This window comes from Camelus bactrianus, chromosome 3 (genome assembly GCF_048773025.1).
Source record: "Camelus bactrianus isolate YW-2024 breed Bactrian camel chromosome 3, ASM4877302v1, whole genome shotgun sequence".
In the NCBI taxonomy this organism is placed as follows: domain Eukaryota; kingdom Metazoa; phylum Chordata; class Mammalia; order Artiodactyla; family Camelidae; genus Camelus; species Camelus bactrianus.
Window position 1 is genome coordinate 106,209,039 of NC_133541.1, and position 20,040 is coordinate 106,229,078.

At 39.9% G+C, this 20,040-nt stretch overlaps 2 protein-coding genes across 6 annotated transcripts in view; one reads left to right on the plus strand and one right to left on the minus strand.

The window, feature by feature from the left end:
* Positions 1 to 6,861, minus strand: part of LOC105069853 (sperm-associated acrosin inhibitor) — a 319,348-nt gene extending 312,487 nt beyond the window's left edge. Inside the window, exons 1-2 of the mRNA XM_074360898.1 lie at positions 6,343 to 6,861; positions 951 to 1,048 (exon numbers count right to left, since the gene is read on the minus strand). The gene's annotated coding sequence lies outside the window, so the exon portion shown is untranslated. The remainder of the gene's footprint in view (positions 1 to 950; positions 1,049 to 6,342) is intronic.
* A 130-nt stretch (positions 6,862 to 6,991) lies between these two features.
* The window catches only part of FBXO38 (F-box protein 38), a 51,058-nt gene continuing 38,009 nt past the window's right edge, over positions 6,992 to 20,040 (plus strand). For 3 of the 5 annotated variants that reach the window (XM_045517474.2, XM_074360900.1, XM_074360902.1), the window contains exons 1-3: positions 6,992 to 7,098; positions 15,327 to 15,517; positions 19,285 to 19,418. In XM_045517474.2, the coding sequence (XP_045373430.2) occupies positions 15,390 to 15,517; positions 19,285 to 19,418 (262 nt within the window). In that variant the 5' untranslated portion in view covers positions 6,992 to 7,098; positions 15,327 to 15,389. Of the gene's footprint in view, positions 7,099 to 10,630; positions 11,710 to 15,326; positions 15,518 to 19,284; positions 19,419 to 20,040 lie in introns of those variants that run through there. The other 2 variants (XM_074360899.1, XM_074360901.1) reach the window with 2 other exon arrangements.

Sequence of the window (20,040 nt, forward strand, 5' to 3'; positions counted from 1 at the left end):
GGAATATTCTATTCATTTACTTATTCACTCATTAACTCATATGCTACCTTGCTCCAAAAATAATTTTAGGTGGCTGATATTATTCAGTGGATTCAGAGGTACAGAGTCACAGTAGAGGGCAGCTCCCTGAGAACTGTCATAAAAAGACAACACTATGACCTAAGGAAACACCTAAAGACCATGGAACCCTAACATGGGATGAGGGAACCCTAACATGGGATGAGGGTACCCCAAACGACACTGATGTTTAACAGGATACCCCTCCCCCAACAGCTGAGGCTCCCTCTTCCCTCTCCTCAACCAGGGATGACATATTAATCACCCGCTGTCAGGTTCTACCTGCCTCCTATCTCTAATAAGCATCTTCTTCCCTTTACTAAAGACTCTTCAGTCCCATCCTCATCCTCAGTTCCTATCCCTTGCTGGTGGCAAGTCTGTTCTCAGGTTCTAAAAGAAAAAAATCCTCATTTTTTTTTCCTGTTAGTCTTACAGAATTTAAGAAGCTCCAGTTCAATCTTCAGGCAAATGCAAGTCAAGTCACTCATAGTCAAACCTAATGATTTTCAAGTAGAGCAGTACTGTTCTCACATGAGGCAGTTATAATACATGGGGATTTGACTTTTGCGTGTCAGTGAGTGGAGTGGCACTGCCAGCATTCAGTGGATGAAAGCTCTGCAATGCAACAGACAGTCCCATACAGTCAAGAGCCGACCCACTCAAAATGCCAACAGTAACTCCCACCGAGAAACACCTCACCCACAGATGGAAACTATCACACCCAGTCCTCCTGCTTCTCCCCATGCCCACACCTGACATCAGTGATCAACGGTAGTATACTCTACAGAGCTGGATTTGGCCTCAAAAAGCTTTATCAACATAGTAATCCAAGCATACCCTGCCCGTCAGATTTGGCATGGAAGACAAAACCTATTTGTCATTCCTGCCCTTACCTTTTTCTTTTTAACACTAAGGAAGCTTCTTTCTTCTTGAGATGAAGTCTTCCCCTGGCACCTGAGCCTTGTTCCACTTCCTTGCCTTGGTCATCTGACTGTAACAGAGAAGAAAAAACCTGAGATAAACATGACAGCCCATTCTCAAGGCTCCCAGGCTTGACCTTTAATAAAGATGCAACACTTTCCATACAGAGATAAAAAGTTACAAAACAGAGAAGAACATCTGTCTTGTTGGAGGAACAGCTGCAAGCACAAAGTATTCTGGTACCAAAAAGTTTGCAACAACCAGCCACACTTCCTTCCCTTTTAGCATAAAAGCCTGAATTCTAACTCCAGTAAGATGGTTCTTGGGGACACTAGTTCACTATCTTCTTGGTTTGCTTGCTTTCCAAATAAAGTAGCTATTCCGTGCCCCAGCACCTTGTCTCTTGACTTACTGGTCGGTCATACAGCAAGCAGTACGAGCTTGGACTCAGCAACATGAGTAATCTCCCAGTTCTTCTGAGACAAGGGCCCTGTGGGGAACGTGAGCTCTGTGGCTGGGACCCTGACCCATCCCAACAGGTCTCTCACAGTAAATGCCTGCCTGCCAGCATTACCTCTCTGAACACTTGCTCCTGGTGCAGGGAGTGAGCTGCACCCTCCAGTGGGGAAACCACATATAGTATATTAAACTTCTTTGGAAGAATAATACCCAAAAGAAAATCCAACTCAGTGACTAAAGTGGAAAAAAAAAAAAAAAGAGTGGGGAGGAGGGGTAGGAGGAAGTTGGGAGGCAGGGAAGATTTCCATGGCTCCTGTACCTGAAAAGTCCAGAGGAATCTCTGACTTCAGGCATGCCTAGATCCAGTCTCAAAAAATGCTGCCAGAATTTTTTTCTGTCCATTTTTGGGGATCTATCCATGCTTTCCTTGATGTTGTTTTCATTCTCAGGCTTTTGGCCACCCCATCCCACCCCCAACCCAGTGGTAGACCCTCAGTTCTAGAAGTTAAAATTTCAACAGAAGAAAGTTTTCCTTTCCTAAAATTTCTAATAATGAGATCTGAAGCTTATTAGGCTCGTTGAGATAAGATTCCTGGATCAGTCTTTACGGCTACAAGCATGTTTAACTCTTACTGAAATGGACTGAATTACAAGGCACTGCAGGAGCCAGGTTATAAGCCAGCCCTACTATATGGACTAGAAGAGGATAAAGAATTATCTCCCAAAGGAATACTGAGGCACTACTGCCAGGAGAAATGAAAGCAAACAAAAACATGCATTGGCACTACCCTCTCAGATGCCTGAATACCTCCTCCAAATCTGAGGTGGTCCTCAAGTCGGCCCGAAGCTCAACCCCTTGCTGTTTTCCTGCCTCTACCACATGTAACTATTTAACCTATTTGTATCATAATAAATTATGATACTCCCAGGAGCTGAAACAATTTGCTGTCTTGGTAGAAAGCAAGGAAGTGCCCATCCCAGAGAGCTAAGCCTTCTGGTAAATACACTTTCATACCCACACAAAATGCTTTGACTTCCTAGTCCACAAACCATGGGCAGTCTGGTATCCTCCCAATTTCAGAGGACCCCGCCCCCCACCGCAGCATTTATGTTCTCATGGTTACTTCCTGCTCTGTATCCCTAATTCTGCAGAGTTCTCCATCAGCCCCTCATTTCACCTTTTAATACCAATGCCTCACTCTCCACCACTTTGGTGCATGTTAGACTCCCCATTTTCCTTCATTCCTCAAGCACTGTCAAGGCTATTCAGAGTAACAAATGTTTCCTGAAGGTCTGGGATAACAGAGGAGGTTAATGGCTAACACAGCACAGGAAATACATCAGGAGTATTTTTGTTAAAGGTGATGAAATCCAATAGAAACTTATTTTAGGTCAAAGAATTGTGTTCATGCCATTAGGAGGATCTAGGGTGGGCCTTAATTCAAGCACAGCAGTATCCACAGACTTAAGCAATACCATGAGTCTTACTGTCCACCTCTCCCCTCTGCTAGTCTATGAATTTCACTAAATGCTGGTTTCATCATCTCCCATACAGACTCCATCTACACAATGAGATAATGGGTGCTACCATGCGTCCTCCTTGCTTGAGAGCCAAAAGGAAAAGGGTTGGGGTGGGAAGAAGGGAAATCATGGGGCTCAGACAACACCCCTTCATCAATATGCAACTGCAATCCCCTGATATGGGAAATAGAATTTTTTTAAGTAGTTCTCTTATAACCCCCCAAAGATTAAATTTAACCATAGAAATAAGAATTAAATCACATCTATATTGCAATTTGGGTTAAGAAATAGTCCATAAATAATTATCATTTAAAATATTTGTCATATTTTAAGAAAGTATAGCATATTAAAGAATGAATCTCATGATTCCAATTTGAAATTTTTAATTATTGATTTAAACTTAGATTTTAAGTTGAGAGAATAAGAATTTTATTAAGACTAAATATTATTGACATTTTGAAGAGGTGTCACTTGCCATATTTATATCTAATTGAATACAGTTGTAACACTTATTTATGTGGGAAGGTTTTTGCTAAACAATTGAAGTGCTTAAAAAAATTGAGTATCTTTATCCAATCGTTCATTAATTCCTTCACTCAACAAAACTGTGGGCCCACCACCCCATCTGTTGATGTCTGAGAAACTGATTCACCTGGATATTTATTTGATTGTCACCCTTTACCAAACTGAAGGTTGAAATTCATTCACTTCTCACCACAATTATTTCCTTGCACCTAGTCCAATGTCTGGCCCCAGAGCAAGCACTCAGAAAATATTGTGGGATGAATGAATGAACCATGTCAGGCTCAGAATGCAACCAGATTTTGAAAATTACGACTGCTTTCTCCCTGTTACTTTGGAATTTAAGGACCATCAGCTTCTATCCCAGAACTGGGCTCGCCCAGATGGGCCCAATTCACCAGCATCTTCCATTTCTTTCCTTGCAGCAGCTGAGTAAGGTTGATTCACTTATAAGGGGGCAAGGTGCTCATTTAGCCAAGGGCAAGTGAGTCATAGGGTCTGTGAGGGAAAACTGAGTACTGGGTGCAGCTGGGACATGCTGTTTGTGAAGCAAACTAAGACTGAAATTAGTAGCCTGCAACCAATGCATATTGGGCCTTGGAAATCTGATTAACAAGTTACAAATGTATGCTTTTTAAGGTTTAAAATTTAAGCAGAAACCAGCAGTTTGGTCCAAATGAAAAATGAGAAACAAGGGCCTTGTTCCTTAATGTTCACGAAGAGCTCGTGTTTATAGAAGCCTCCCACATAGCTTTTTCTTTTCTTGCCTAATTACCACCTTGTGTTTGGTTTTGAAACTGCAATTCTCTGTGCCTGTATCTTACATATGACATCCTTTCAGAGCATTTCCTTATGTAACTTGGGGAAATTTAAGATGCCGCGAAAGTAAATTGCAGAAATATCATACGCCAAGAATCCAGCCCTTGCAATTTCAAATATAGCTCAGGAAAAGGAAGAAAAAGAAGACTCCGAACAGTCAAATGATAAATGTTGACCTTTGTGGAGTATTTGCTACGTGCCAGACACTCTTTTAAGTGGATTACAGACATTACTTCAAAAAAAAAAAAAAACAAAAAAACGAGAGAAAGGTTGTGGAAAAACTGGAACCCTTAAGCACTGTTGATGAGAATGTAAAATAGTGCTGCTGCTATAGAAAAACTAAAAATAGAAATACCATAAGATCCAGCAATTCTACTTTTGGGTATATATCCAGAAGTATGAAAAGCTGGATCTAGACGAGGTATCTACACACCTGTGTTCACTGAAGCACTATTACAATAGGCATTTAGGTGTACATTGATGGATGAACGAAATATGATAAACACACAATGGAATATTATTCAGCCTTAAAAAGGAAGAAAAGTCTGACACATGGAGAAATCTTAAAGGTATTATGCTAAATGAAGGAAGCCAAACACAAAAGGACAAATGTGTGTGTCTACTTACATGAAAGACAAAGTAGAATGGTGGTTACCAGGGGCTAGGGTGAAGGCGGGGGAGATGTGGGTGGTTATTCAGGGGTTAGGCTGTACATTGTTTCAATTTGGGAAGTAAAGTTCTGGAGGTGGATGGTAGTAGTGTAGTTGCACAACAGCATAAATATACTTAGTACCACTGTACACTGAAAAATGGTTAAAATGGTAAATTTTATGTTATAAATATTTACCACAATTAAAAAGAATCATATAACGAATCATTTACGTACAGACTCAAGATTGTATTAGTGGGGCTACCAGCCTTCCTTTTTGATACCTATGGTAATAAAATCTATAAATATCCAAAAAATTAAAAACAACAAATAAGGTAGTGTGGTAAATTAAAGATGGCCACACATTCTTTACCAGTCCTTCCATTAAGAGGTGACAACTTAGCCTCCTCCCCTTGAATCTGGGCTGGCTAGGTGGCTTCCCTGACCCACAGAGTGTGACAGAAGTAACGCCTGGGACTTCCAAGGCTAGCTCACATGAAGTCCCATCCTCGAGCTTCTTCCTATATTCCCTAGAACAACTCACTTTTTGCTCTATTTCCAAGTGCTGCCTATCAGCCCCTGGGGCTTTGCCCAGACAAACAAAGCAGAGGGAGAAACCTCATTAGGTACTCTAAAGGACAGCTCTGGCGGAGCCCCTGCAGGGCTTGCAGCCTAAACTGCCAACAATGTAACTTCCATTTGAGCCTGAGGTTAGAGCTGCCCAGGTGAGCCCAGTCACCTCTCAGAAGCAGTACAAATTACTGGGTTGAACCACTAAATTCGGCGGTGGTTTCTTAGGTAGGTACCATAACGATGTCCACTTTTGCTTGACAAACCCGAGGCTTATAGTTGAAGTCTCAAGGTAACAGAGTGAGTACCCCGTGATTGACTGAATCCTTGGACGTGGCCCACAACATGGAGGGTCTACTGTAAAGTGATACCCGAATTTTCAACCCCCAACTCCAGAGGTGTTCAAGAGTAAACTGTATTTAAGGGCAAGAATGCGGGATTTGGAGGGTAAAAATCTTGGGTTTCAATCTAGCTGTGTGACAATGAGAAATTATCTCTGGACACAGAATGTCGCATGTCATTTCAGTAACCAAAGGATAGTGTAGCCACCAAGCCCTCAGCCACCGCAGGTGCCCCTTACCCTGCACGCTGAGAGATTCAGGATAGAGAAAAATAGCATACTGGCTAGACAGGGTGCACAACAAAATAGTGATTTCAATAAACCTAGACTCTCACGTCTTCCCATACATATAAAAGCAGTAAATTCATTAACTTAAAAAGTCAATTTTTTAATTAGCAGTAATTCTTTGATATTCAACTATGCGGTTTCTATGTGTTATCACTGCTTTTTGCAAATCTTCTACACATCCTGGCTCATTCCTTACCTCTTCGGAACACTCCCTAGGAGCTGAGAGTCTGTTCCTCAGGTTTACGTCTTCAGTAAGTCCGACGAATAAAACATAACTCATTTTTCGGCTCTGCGTCTTTTTTCAGTCAACAACCTCTCTGAAGATCATTTTTATATGGAAAAAAACGAGTAAAGCTGGTTCCTGCCCACATGTCGGAGTGGTATAGGGTTTTTGAGACACTGGTGTGAAAAACCCTTTAAAAACTTACAAAATACTGTTAAATACGTACAGAGACAACGTGCCAAAAGTAAAGAAAGCTGATTTAACGTTATCAACTTTAACTGCCCCCTACTGTGTTCTTCCTCGCAAAAAAACTTTCTCTTTTCAGACGAAAGAATTCTGGAAAAATCTCTACTGAAACCTGGCTACTCCGCAAACAAATGCAGCTCCCAGGTGTTCATTCAAAGGCACAGACTAGCAAACCACACAATCTATTAACTATTTGTCGGCGTCTGACTCCACGCTTCCGGCGTCGCGACGCTGTCACGTTAACGAAGGACGCTCTCCGAGCCCGTCCCTAGATGCCACGCTTACCATGGCTGCCCGGCCTGGACGCTCACGTTCCACACCCAACATGGGCACGGGGAGCTGGCCCCGCCCCGGATGCCTACGCTCCGGACGTGCTCAAGGATTGGCGGAAGCGGAAGCGCCCGGGTGGTGGGGGCCGCGGGAAGTGTTTGTCTCGTTTCTCCCTCCCTCTCCACCGCGATAACAAACGGAGGGCCGGCATAGGTGAGGCGGCGGCCGGGTGGGCCGGGGGGACCGGCGCCTGGCTGCGGAGCCGGGACTGCGTGCTGCGGGTGGAGGCGGCCGGATGGAGCTCCGGGGCCGCCGATCACTTGAGCTCTCGGTCTCCGGCTTTGGGCCTAGAGCTCCCCGAAAAGCAGGGACTGAGTTTGTGGTTCTTGGCGTTCGAGGTCCTGGTGGTGGGGTTTGCCACCCTCTCTGAACCTGGCCCAAGATCCCAGCAGCACACATAACCCTCGCAGAGCCTCGATTTCCTCACCAAAACGGGGGTTTTGGCCTGGCCAACTTCTGGGACCCCATCCCACTGCGGGCGTCGCTAATACCACGATTTTAGTGTTAAGTCAGTGTTTAAGTTAATGAATTAAGGCATTTGGTCAGTTTACTGAGGGTATGTCTCTGAGCAGGACGCAGTGAATACAACTTTGAGAGGCGGCCAGCCCAGTGATCGGAAATCCTGAGTTCTAGTGTTACCTTGTCCACCGACTCATTCTCTGACCTTGCCCAGATCTGTTACCCTCTGTGCTGCACGGTTTACAGATCTGTAAAATGAAGGTGTTGGATTTCTCTGATTGCCTCTCCTAGCTGTAGAATCAGATTCTCAACTCCCTTTCAAGGAGCCCTTCCTTAGAGACAGACCTGAAAAGCATCTCTTCTCTACATCCTGCCTAGCCAGGAGGTGGTTTATCAGAGGTGTCTTCCCTGTATTTTCCAGACACCAAGCCGACCAAGGGCAACTGGGTACTTAGGAAAGTTCCTGTGTTTCCTGTGCAGTGAGCAGCTTTGTTCTGAAGACTTTGATTTAGAAAGTGATTCCAGCAGAGTAAAAATACACAAGTGTGAAAAATAGGACACCTTGTTTTTTTTGTTTGTTTGTTTGTTTGGAAACTGCTACTCATTTGCTGGTTTACTTTGGGCAAATACTTTGCTTTCTCTGGACTGGAGAATTCTCATCTGGCAAATAAAGGTGTTAGATTGGGACAATAGTTCTTAATCCCCTTTCCCATACTCTCAGCACAACTGAGGAATAAAATAATTGCTCTATAAAACCATGATTTTTCTGGAGGAGGGGAAAGGTGGGGTGTGAAAGGTGTGTATTATGTAGCCATCTAGATTGAAACATCTGTGCTTGTAATTTACAGGTTTTATTTTTGACAGTTACTGGTTTAAGTGATCACTAAGTTTCTTTTCCTCTCTTCAAAATTTGCAATGCTGTGATTCTGATGTCCTCTTTGGGTAAAGAATATAGACTTTTGTGTTTGTTTAAATGACTGTGCCTGGAAGTACATACTTTACTTTTAGTAAGAAGGATACTAAGGCATAGAATAGGAGAAAAAGGAAAAACCAGATTTTAGTAAGGTAAAGTGACAGTGAAATAAAATTAAACTTGAGCTGAAGTTAAAGGCCTGGATCTGTTTTTCAGCACTGGTACTTGCTGGGTTTGTGACTTTGGTCAAGCCAGCTTACCTCTCTGATTTTCACTTTCCTTGTCTGGAAAATGAAGGGTTGGACTGGATGATTCCTCGACTTTTTCAGCACTGTAATTGTTTTCTTTTCTTTTCTTTTTTTTCCTGAGTGGCTCAGTGGATGTGGTGTGGCATTTCTTTAGACGAGAGAGGCTGTGATAAGTAGTAGACATAGAAGATCTATGGTGAAGAATGGTGTCAAATTAAGTGACATGCAATATTACTTTGCATGAGCAAGCTGAAGGCAGTAGAAACTAAAGAAAGGTATTAGAAACGTGAAGGGTTGACCAGATAGGATGACTGAAGACACTGAAAAGTTTTACATGGGAGATATTTTTGGTGAGGTTAGTAAAAGTAAGTTATACTAATTGGAGTGGCTGAGTTGTAAGAAACTGGTGGTAGAATCTATCTCTACTCAGACTGTAAGCTTCATGGGAAGAAAGACTGTCACCCCCTAGCACTTGGTAGGCAGTAATAAATAATTGAAAGAGGGAATGATTGGATGGATGAATGAATAGATAGATAATAGCAATTTAAAAAAGGAGTTTTTCCAGAGAATTGTTATTAATTAGATACAGTGTGGGAAATTGATTCAGCATTGTGAAAGTTTTATAAAAGAAGAGGTCCCTAAGTTTTATGATTAGTTGTAAGGGAAGTCAAGAGAAGCTGGTTTATCTCTATACTCTATAAAGTATGTTGGTAAGAGACAAACACCCTGGAGAATCCGGTGTGATCTGTGGAAGAGAGTAATTAGTAGAATAAGTCAAGCATGGAGGAAGATGTTGACAAGATGGAACAGGTATAAGTCGTACTATTAGGGAGTAAAGGAGTGGATTTATGTAGGACTTTTATCGGTATCAGCGATTGTCAGAATTGTGAACAGTAAGTGTTAAAACTTGTATAATGAAAATAGAGAATTAAAAGGAAAACAACTTGATCTTTGCAAGAAAATGTTGGAGTTCCCCTTCAAGAGGCAGAAATAGCCTTGAGGGTTAAGGTTTAGAAGATAAATTTAGGAGCAACCAGGGTGAATTACATTAGTAGAGGATAGTGTAGTCCAGTTTGGGATAGGAGGAGGTTTGAACTGGCAGGCTGGAAGGAGAGGAGCACACCTAAGAGAAATTGTGTTATGTAAGGGACCTTCCTTACCTTGTTGAGTTTCTCAAGTTTAAAGAATGCTCACAAATAATTCAGGCTTATGCCTTAGAATGTATTTGGGCTGCCAGGACAAAAACGATTCTTCCCGTGGCTAAGGTCTGCTAAACAGCCAGTCACAGTATGACTATAGGAGACCCAGGGCTGTTGTAGGCTACCATGTGGGAGCCTAAATTAGGTGGGCCATAAACTCTAATTTGTGAAGGAGGGTGTGGTCAGCAGCCGTTCTGTCAGGGCATCCAGAAGCGCATCTCAGAGCACTGGGGCATAGCTCTGGAATGCAGGCAGCCAGCCGAGGTGCAGACTACCGATTTGATGACAGGTTGTATAGTGTAGGCTGGGAAGGTTAAATCCCAGCCTGAGCTCTGACACTTAATAAATGCCCTTAGCAAGTGATTTATACTCTCGGGTTCTGTTTGTCCATCTGAAAATTGAGGGACCAGTCTTGGATAGGGACGTTTGGATGAGCTTCCATGTCTCTGTGAAGCACCTGAAATTGTGTATGAGTCTGGGTGTGTTTTGTTTTTCTCTTGGATGGATGTACAGCTTTCTTCATAGTCTCAGATAGGTTTGTGACCCACAAAAATGAAGAACTGTGTGATTAGTCTCTGAGGGCCCCTTCAGCTTTTAACATTCTGGGATTCAGAATGACGTTTCTTTGAGATTTAGAATCCCAGCCTCTAGAACTTGCTGACCTTAGAAAATAACATATAGTGCTGCAAAATATAGTCTCTCCATATTTGTACTCACCTCTCACCCTCCTTGACTCCTTTGCTAGGCCTGCTCCAGTAGGTTAGATACCTTTATCTACTGCTGATAACTGGAATTTCCATCCTTTCCTCTTTCCCTTTTAACCTTCTGCTGCTTTGGACCTTCGCTACCTTGTTGAGTTTCTCAAGAGGCACGTGGTGATATTTTGGAGATAGGGTAGGAAGAAACCAAGACATAGAAGGCTAGTCAGTCATGGCAGTCTTGTGTTCTCACCTGCTGTTATCCCTCATCCCACGAAAAGACAAGCAGTTGAGAGAGAGAGCATGCATACAAGAGAGATAGCATTGTCACTTGGAACTCTGTGTCTTTCATGGTGTTTCCTTCTCAACCAGGGATACCAGGCCTCTGTACTGAGTGCCTGGAATGAAATGCTCTCAGCATACTCTAGTCACATATTTCACTTAAATGACAATGAAGGTAAGTTTAGTTGAAACAGTTGTGTTTGTGTGTGTGTGTGTGTGCATGCGCTTAAAAGAGTTTGAGTGGTGGTAAGGGAAAATAAATGAGTCCATCCTTAACATTGCCAGGGGCACCTACTTGGACTGGGGAGGACTGAGGGATTTCTGCCAGCTATGGGTCCTGAACTGTTAAGTCCCTAAATGGAAGATGGTGACCTGATTATCCTAATGTTCATCTCTACAAGTCCCTTCCCCACCAAAGGCAAGTAGGGGAGTCACTGCTACACCTGCTGTCAAATAAGTAGCTACGTGACCAAGCCTTCAGGTCTAGATGAGATATGGGAAATACGTATACAGTTTCATTTAAGTTTTTGTCACACTCCTACCAATTCAGTTTTGGCCCTTTGGTAGGCAGTGTTAATGCATACCGTAGGTTAGATTTTTGTGGGCTTGGTGGAGACCTAAACTAACCTCTATATAACGTTGTATCTGTGAGTAAATATTTTTTCTGAACTCTAAATAAGTAAACTTATATAAACTCATTGATATTTAAGGTTCAGTCTGGTTCAAAAATTCAAGTGTAGGTTGTGTGCTGGAGCTACTAAATCTGAATCCTACAAAACCACAGCATTGCAGAATAGTAAAGAGCACTAAAAGGTGGAATCACAAGATGGTTCTTCTTAATCATAAGATGATTAAGCGGTGTGAATTTGCTCAAGAAAAAGAAGAGGGAAGGAATAAGAAAGATTTTTAATTAAAGGATGAAAAGTCAAGAACATGGTATCCATGAACAGTTAGAGTTGTCAAAGGTGAGTTTGTTAAAGATGAAATTTGTGCTAAACTATCTTAACTGGAGAATTAACCCATGGTTGGATTGATCTGTACTGGTTAATAGTCTCAACAATGTATCTGCATGCCTCAGGGTAGCTATTGTTACATGTCCTTATTGGAGTAAAATGTGCTTGCATTTTTGCCAGTGCCACAGGCTTGTTGCTGAGATCACTGAGTGCTGTGGTGGCAAACAGAGTGCCCCTAGGAGCACGAAATGGTTCTGAGCAGCCTTGAAGCTACTGGGACCATATGGAATAATGGAAAGACTGATGGATATTCACACATCAGACATTGGCCAATTTATTATGAATAAGGACTTGTCATCACCCAGTGGCAGGACATGGAGATTCTTTTCCTTTTCCTGGCAGAAACATGACCAGTAAAATACTATACAAGTTGCTGTGGGAGAAGCATATGTTAAGTCTCACAGGGAGCTCAAAAGAGGAGTTGAGAAGGAGATTTTTTTTCAGAGGACTTAACATTTCAACTAGATTTTGAAGGCAGAAGAGTGGCTTTCTATGCCAAAAAAAAAAAAAAAAAAAAAAAAAAAGGAGGGGAATAAGGGAAGGACATTCTAGCCAAAATTAGTAGCTTATTAGAAATGGAAAGATGAATGTTAAAGAAACGGGTAGACTGAGGATGTTGATGTGGCTGGAGTGAGTGTCCTGAGGAACAAGTGGTAAGAACTGAAAGATGAGATTGGAAAGGTGGCTTGAGACCAGATTGGAAAGATTTTATCCTCTGGAAACTGGGATTCCTTGTAGGCTAACTGGTTTCTGTTTGGTTCTGTATATTATATTTCTTTAAAAACAATCTAACATTTTCAGACAGTGGAGAAGAATATGAAAAGTAAAAATTTCTTTACTACTTTTCTAAAACCTCTGTTCTTACTCCCCAGAGGTAACCACTGTTAATACTTTGTTGTGGGTCCTTCTAAAATTGTCTCATGCAAACAGAAGCATATTTATACTTTTTCTTTTACGCAAATGGATAATACTTCTGACATATTCCACATCTTGCTTTTTCATTTAATATAGCAATCAGTTGTATTTTAAAAATACAACTCTAGTTTCAGTGTGGATTATGGTATAGTAAGCATTTATTCAGCCGATGACTTATCATGGGCCTACTGTGTAGGCTTTATTCCAGGCCTTGGGGATACATTGGTGAACGTCATTTAGGAAGCCATTGCAATAGCCCAAATGAGGGTTGACAGAGGTCTGAAAGCCAGTGCAGATGAATGCAAGAGCAGAATTGTGGTAACATTGGTAAAAATAGCCCATCAGGTGTCTGGTAAGTGAGAGAGAGCATGATATATTGATGCTGATTTCAACGTTTCTAATCTGGTAAACAGCAGTAGGGAGCACAGGTGTAGGGGTGAGTGTGGGTGTTTTAGGACAGAGCAGGGGGTGGTTTGTGGTTGTGAAGAGAGTTTTGGACCTAATATTTTTGAAGGATGATCAAGGGATTGAGATAAAGGTTTCTGATAGGGAGAGGAAATAAAATAAAGGTCAGCTTAGGAGAGACAGGACTTAGAAGTAGGTATCTTTTTAAGTGTATTTATAGTAGCTGATGCCTTGAGAATGGATACAATTCCCCAGAGGGAAGAGGGTTCTGGGGTGAACTGGCAAAGGAGACTGAAGTGTGGTCATAGAAGAATGAAGAGGTCCAAGAAAATATCACTTTGGGAGCCAAAGAATGAGTGGGTTTCAAAGAAGGGGTAGTTACCAGTGACCCATCCTACAGAAGGTTCAGATAGGGGAGCACTGAAAAGAGGCTATGGGATTTGATGACCAGGTCAAAATAAACTTAGTGTGGTTTCAGGAATAATCATAAGATGGGAAGTCATTCATTTAGTGGGGGAAGAGCAGTAAATAGGAAAAGGTGGACACTGATGATCAGAAAACGGATAAGCACATTTATAACTTTTTTGTGGGGAGTTCTGAGAGTAAACTTTACTTCTCCAAGAATCTGTTAGCCAAAATGTGATGGATAACATATAAATAAGCTTCTCAAAGGGCAAAATAGATGTCATGTCACAAATTTACTGAACTGTGGCTCATGTGCCTAGTCTTTACAGAATTTCTTAGGTTCATACTACTAGTTGCCTGTCGATACTAATCCACACACAATTCTAAAAGCTTATTTCTTTGGTTTCCCAGGCCATAACTAATTAGAAGCAACAAACTAGAGGGGTGTGTGTGTGTGCGCGTATGAAGTGCAGGGAGAAGCAAGCATGCTGACACCTGCCACAAGTAACAGCACATAACCTTTCAGTAAAGGAAGAAGAGACCATAGTACACACACACAAGCACAAGAAATATGAGAATTCACTTGGCCTTGTAGTTTGCTCCCATTTACTGCTGAAGCAGAGGAACCCCAGGAACTCCATATTGTTCAGTAGTCCCTGAGAATATATCACAGAATATACTGTATATTCAGATTGATAACCTCAGGTCATCAGGAAAAGTTTATGCTTTTATTGAGTCAGCACTGTAAGGAAATAGAAGCATGTGGTCCTCTTTAGAAAGTTTTGATAGTACAGATTATAACTAACAAAAAAGTTGGTACATAAAAAGGAGCAAACACTATTTAAGCTAGAGATTGATTTGGGACAGCAATTATGTACATTACTGTAGCATGGTTAAATTTAAGCTCTGAACTCTAGTTCTCTACGTTGGAGTCCAGATAATTTTCCAGAATTCTTACCAGAGATAATTGATAATGCTATTTAAAGGAGACTATTTTCACATAGTTCCTTTTTAACCTGATCAGCAAAATAAAACAAAAAAACCATCTGACTTTATCTCTTTCCCCCACTCCATTCCTCTTTCCTTCTCCCTTATTTCCCCTCTTCCTCACCTCTCTAAGGAGCAGGAGCAGAGGTTAATTCAGTTTTGCATTTGATACAAAAGTGAATTAACCTCTGCTCTTTAATATTTATGGGAGAGGGAGAAGAGTGGTTTTATTCTTCCTCTGAAGTTACACATAAAATTGAGTGTTTTGTTTTTGTTTTTTGAGGAGGCTGTCCATAGTTTTTGTCAGATCCATAAAAGGATATGTGGCCCACTGGTGGAGTCTGATCCCCTCGCTTTATACATGGGAGAATGAAGAATTTAAAAGGTGACTTAAATTCGTAGAAGTAGTTTGTGGCAGATCCATGGCTAGAATCTAAGGGTCTTCTTCCTTCTGCTATGTTAGGGGCAGTCCTAGAATCGCAAGCTCCTGGAGTTGGAAGGGATTTTGTCTAGCTGATTTAATGATCTTGCCTTACATTTGAAGAATTTGATGCTTGGTGAAACCTAGAGTGAACTAGCTAGGAAGCAACAGAGTACAGAGAATCCCAGACTCCTCATTCCTTGGCTTTTTGCTCATTCTAAATAATACATTTTAATCCCTACTGCTCTTCAGAAAAAACTGTTCTGTGCCTTTTGTGTAATATTTTTATTAATTTGAATGTAGTCTGCACCATTGTCGTAGTACTACCTTTGTGTGTCTGTATTCTAAAACAGACATTGTTTTACCTAGGTTTTATTGGGATAATTTCTGCATCTGGGTCTGGTGTGTTTTCTACACTCTCTCTGCTTGCTTTCAGGTGCTTTGAACTCAAGTAACCAAGAGGAGAGATTTGCTCTTTGACACTGGAGATAACACAGTTATGGGTCCACGAAAGAAAAGTGTTAAAACGTGTCTCATGAATAATGAAATCCCTGAGGAAACAATATCAGATGAAACAAAGGACTATATGAATCAACTTTCACATGAAGTGCTTTGCCATATTTTTAGGTAAGGTTTTGTGTGGTTGACTTTCACCAGCTGGACTGTGTAAGTAGGAGCAAACCTAGAGCTGTGCTGTCCAGTGTGGTAGTTACTAGCTACCTGTGACGTTTAAATGAAGTAAAATGTCCAGTTCCTCAGGTGTACTAGCTGTATGTGGCTAGTGGCTACTGTATAGGATGGCACAGACAGTGAAGACAGAGAGTATTTCCTTTGTAAAGTTCTATTGGACAGCCGTTGTCTAAACTGTTAACATTCCAGGCTTCTTGGAATTCTTAATGACTGATAGATTTGCTGGCTTTCATTATTACGGTGGCATGTGCTTATAACGTAAGGCAGTGGTTTCAGACTTCTTGGCTACAGTCCATAGTAAGAAACACATTTTGCTTAGTATGCACATATATGTAAGTAATTGAAAACCAGTTTTATGTAGTCATACCCATCATTACTACATGCAGTGCACATATTAAAGTTGTTTTGAGATAAACTTCTTTCAAAATCTTTTTAAATTGTTTTTATCTAAACTGTAGTACAACTACTATTAAAAAAAAACAGAAACAAAAACAACCAAAAAAGCTGTCATTCCAATTTCCCCTACTCTCTTCTTTCATTATCCACTCGAATAAACAAATCTTAACATACTTTGTGTCTAGAGGGAGAGACTGGAGTTTGAATCTCTCACTGGACCAGTGGTAGATATACAGATGTAATTATAAGGGTTCAGTGAGACAATGCTTTTAAAGCACTTAATACACTGCATGGCATAAATGCTTGGTAAGTGTTAATGGTTATGACTGTGTTGTGCCCTTTTTCACATTGCTACATCACAGGTATCATTTTAGTCACCACTTTCTATCCCACTGACTATGACACAGTAATTACCTTTTCACCTTTTTTCTTATGTTCTTTGATCTGAATTGCCTCTAATTTTTCTCTTACATAATACAATTAACTTTTCTAAGCATCTGGATTTTCTGTTGTTTTACATTATTTACCTTGGGGATATTTCCATACATGAAGTACCTAGAAACATTTTGCATTTTTAAAAAATTACTGAATATCTGCAGATTAATGTTTTAGAATAGATACAGAGACTTACTTTAGGGAACCACTGCACTTTGTTTTTCTTTTCTAGTATAAATTTTTAGCTTCTATCTTCTGCAGTTTGTTATTCTGTAACACAATGTAGTTTTGTTTCAGTTCCATCTGAAAATAGAAGGCCCAATTAAAAGAACAGAATTTTTTTTAACATAACAGGATACCAGAGTTCATCTGGCAAAAAAAAAGTCTGTAGCCAAAATTTTTCAGAAAAAGAATCTAACTCTACCAGATGTTCAAATGTATTCTAAAATTATACAATAATTAAAGATTTGGTACTGAAGAAGATATCTTGCCAGACATTTGGGTAAAACATAAACATGTGTAGGCTCCTTATGTAGATTCAAATATACATGGGGACCTAGTTTATGATAAAATTGGTAGTCACATCAATGAGGAAAAACTGAGTGAATTATTCAGTGATGAATTCACAACCTAAAAACATTTGAAGAAAATAATAAAAGCATGTTCTTATCTCATATCTGAAAACTGAATTATAAACTTATCAGTGAATTAAACAGTGAAGCTATTAAAATTCTTCTAGAAGAAAGCATAGGTAAAATTGTTTCTAGGGATGTGAGTAGATGTTTGCTAACTAATGGTAGGACATATTCCTGAACAAATTTGACCATATTTTAAATTGAGAGTAGATCAGATTTTGCAGTTCAAATAGAATATTCAAATAGAAGGGGTGGGGTCAAGTAGAAGGATGTCACCCTGGTAATAAAGGAAAAGCATGCAGCAGATGGGCAGAAGGGAAGGAGAGCTGTGACCTAAGCTGCCTACTTGAATTTGGTATGAGATGCTTATTCTAAAAATAAACATTTATTTTTAGGCTTCTGAAGTTTTTATTTGAGGAATCATTTTGTAGTCTTGTAGTAACTATTTAGCATGTTTTCATGAAACAAGAAAAACTACAGCTTCCTTAAAAGAAACCTAATCTTTGCTGTACCTGCCATACGTTAAACATATCTTTTCTAAAATATATTTCATTTGCCTTATCTTTGAAGTAAAAATATATTTTGTTTTCTAAGGGCAAATATGATATAAAATAATCTTCGTAAGATTACTGATACTTATATTTCAAGGGGGTATAATATTAACTCAGGCAGATACTTTGGATAAAAATCAATGATTTGGGTAAGCAATGTTTTAATGGCAAAACTATTTAGAAAACAAATTCAATATTTTTCATTGTTTATAAAATGTGTAGTCCTGTAGTTTCTGAAAATTATCCTACTTATGTCTAAGTTATGGAAAATATAAATTAAGTTAGCAGTAATGCTTTTTTTTTTGGTAGAAAATTTGATGTGACTTTATTCTCTTTATTTAAATAGTTTTAAAGGAAAAAGCAGGGGGGCCAGAAGTAGAAGAGAATGGAGCAGAGAAATATTCAGCAGGCATACTTGGTCTTCCCTTTAGAATTAGCTTAATTTTTAGGAATTAGACAGACCCACCTGTTGACATCCCTCCTCTTTCTCTCTTACCTAGCTGTTGACTTTTTACTGGTTAACTTTCCTGAGCCAATTTTACCACTTGTAAAGTGAAATAATAATAGCATCCACTGTATCAATGAGGGTTCTAGCAGGAAAGAAGCTATACTTGGCTGGAATCTGAAGATAATTTAATAAATGGATTATTTAGAGAGGTGTAGTTAAGGTTAAGGGTACCAATAAAGGATGTTCAGGAATTTAGTTCAGCTAGGGGACTAGCTGAAAGCCTTTGCCCTGCCTTCCATTGGCCAAAGTCAACTGATCGCCAGAGGGGTGGAGAACACAGCAGAACAGAGAAGGGAAGAAAAAGGACTGGGGGAGGGCTGTGTTGCAAACAAGAAAACAACTTAGCTTGCAAAATTGCGGAAACAGTGACACAATACCGAGTCAAGAAAGTGTAGCTTTTGCCTTTAAAAAAAAAAAAATTTAATCTAGGTTATGCCTGGAGGTGTGTTAAGAAAGAGAGATGAGATTTTCTATCTTTCAGAATATATATTGGTATTACTGAAAACAGAACAAAAGTAGTTGAAAAGTTTCAGGAGGGAAGAGATAATGGGATGTGGGAAAAGAGGAAATTGTAAATCAGATGAGTGTTTTCACTTAATGCTTATGCAATACTTTTATTAATAAGAGTATGTGATTAAAAGGTAAAAGATCTAGGAAAAAATGTGTAGTATATAAACTTAGTGTACATATTTGTTGATGAAGAAAATAATAGAGTTTCTGGGTGGTGTTGAACAGGAGCAGAGGAATTCTTCTTTAGCCATGGTAGGAAATGGATTCTATAAAAGCTATGAAATAATATTGGTTAGGTTCAGATTGATCAGTTCTCTCTGATATTTTGTACGTTTCCTTAGCCTCATGCCTTGAAATATACTGAAATTTTTTCCTTCCTTTTTTTTTTTTTTTATTTTCTTTGTTGGTAAAAACTTAAAAGGAGAAAAGCAGGATGTATCAACTGCTCTGTGGAGCGAGCTCACTACTTTATTTAGATGCTTGAGTATTTGCTGATTCATTTTTTTAAGTAAAAAGCTATATATGCATATTAGTCTTAAAAATATGTGAATATTCCTAATGTCTTATTTCATTCGAGGGGTGGGAGATTGGAGGAAGGAAAAAAATAACCTGTCAGTGAGAGGAAGTACTTACCCATTTGATAAATATGAGTTTCTTTTTCTCACAAAGGTACCTCCCTCTGCAGGATATCATGTGTATGGAATGTCTTTCTCGGAAGCTAAAGGAAGCAGTAACCCTATATCTGAGAGTTGTGAGGGTTGTGGATCTCTGTGCAGGGCGGTGGTGGGAGTACATGCCAAGTGGTAAGTGGATTTAGCCTGTAATGTACAGGGGAGCCCTAATGGAAACTGATAATAATGTTTCAATCAAAAGCTCCTTGTTGTCTTGGAATAGGCAGTCTAAGGCATCTTGTAGGTAGGGAGGCTGGATTTTATCTAAATTATTTAGGTTGATAAAATACATTTTACCTGTTTTAGTGGTCTCTTTTCATTTCCTGCTCCATAAGAAGCTACATTAGTCTGTTTCACAAATACACGATTGGAGATTACTTATTGACCCTTGATTGATTAAATATATATCTGCCATGTTAGACAAAGTGCCCTTTCTAACACGATGCAAGTTTTCATAGTTTTCCTGTACCCCTTAATGGCACCTTTTGGTTAAAAAATATTTTTTAATTTTTGTAAAGCTGCTCTAGTTGTGGACCACAGAAATTGTACTTTTGGAACTTTCATTTCTCTAGCACTTTTAAAAGGCCTATACTAGGTCTTGGAGATTTCTCAAATAATGCATTGGCCTTGCAGATGAAGAACTCCGAGGTAGTGGTCTAACCACAACAAATGGACTTCAGTTAAAAAGACCACCAGAAAAGAAAGTTGATGACTTTAGTTAAGCAGAGCATACTTGAAAGGGAAACATTAATAT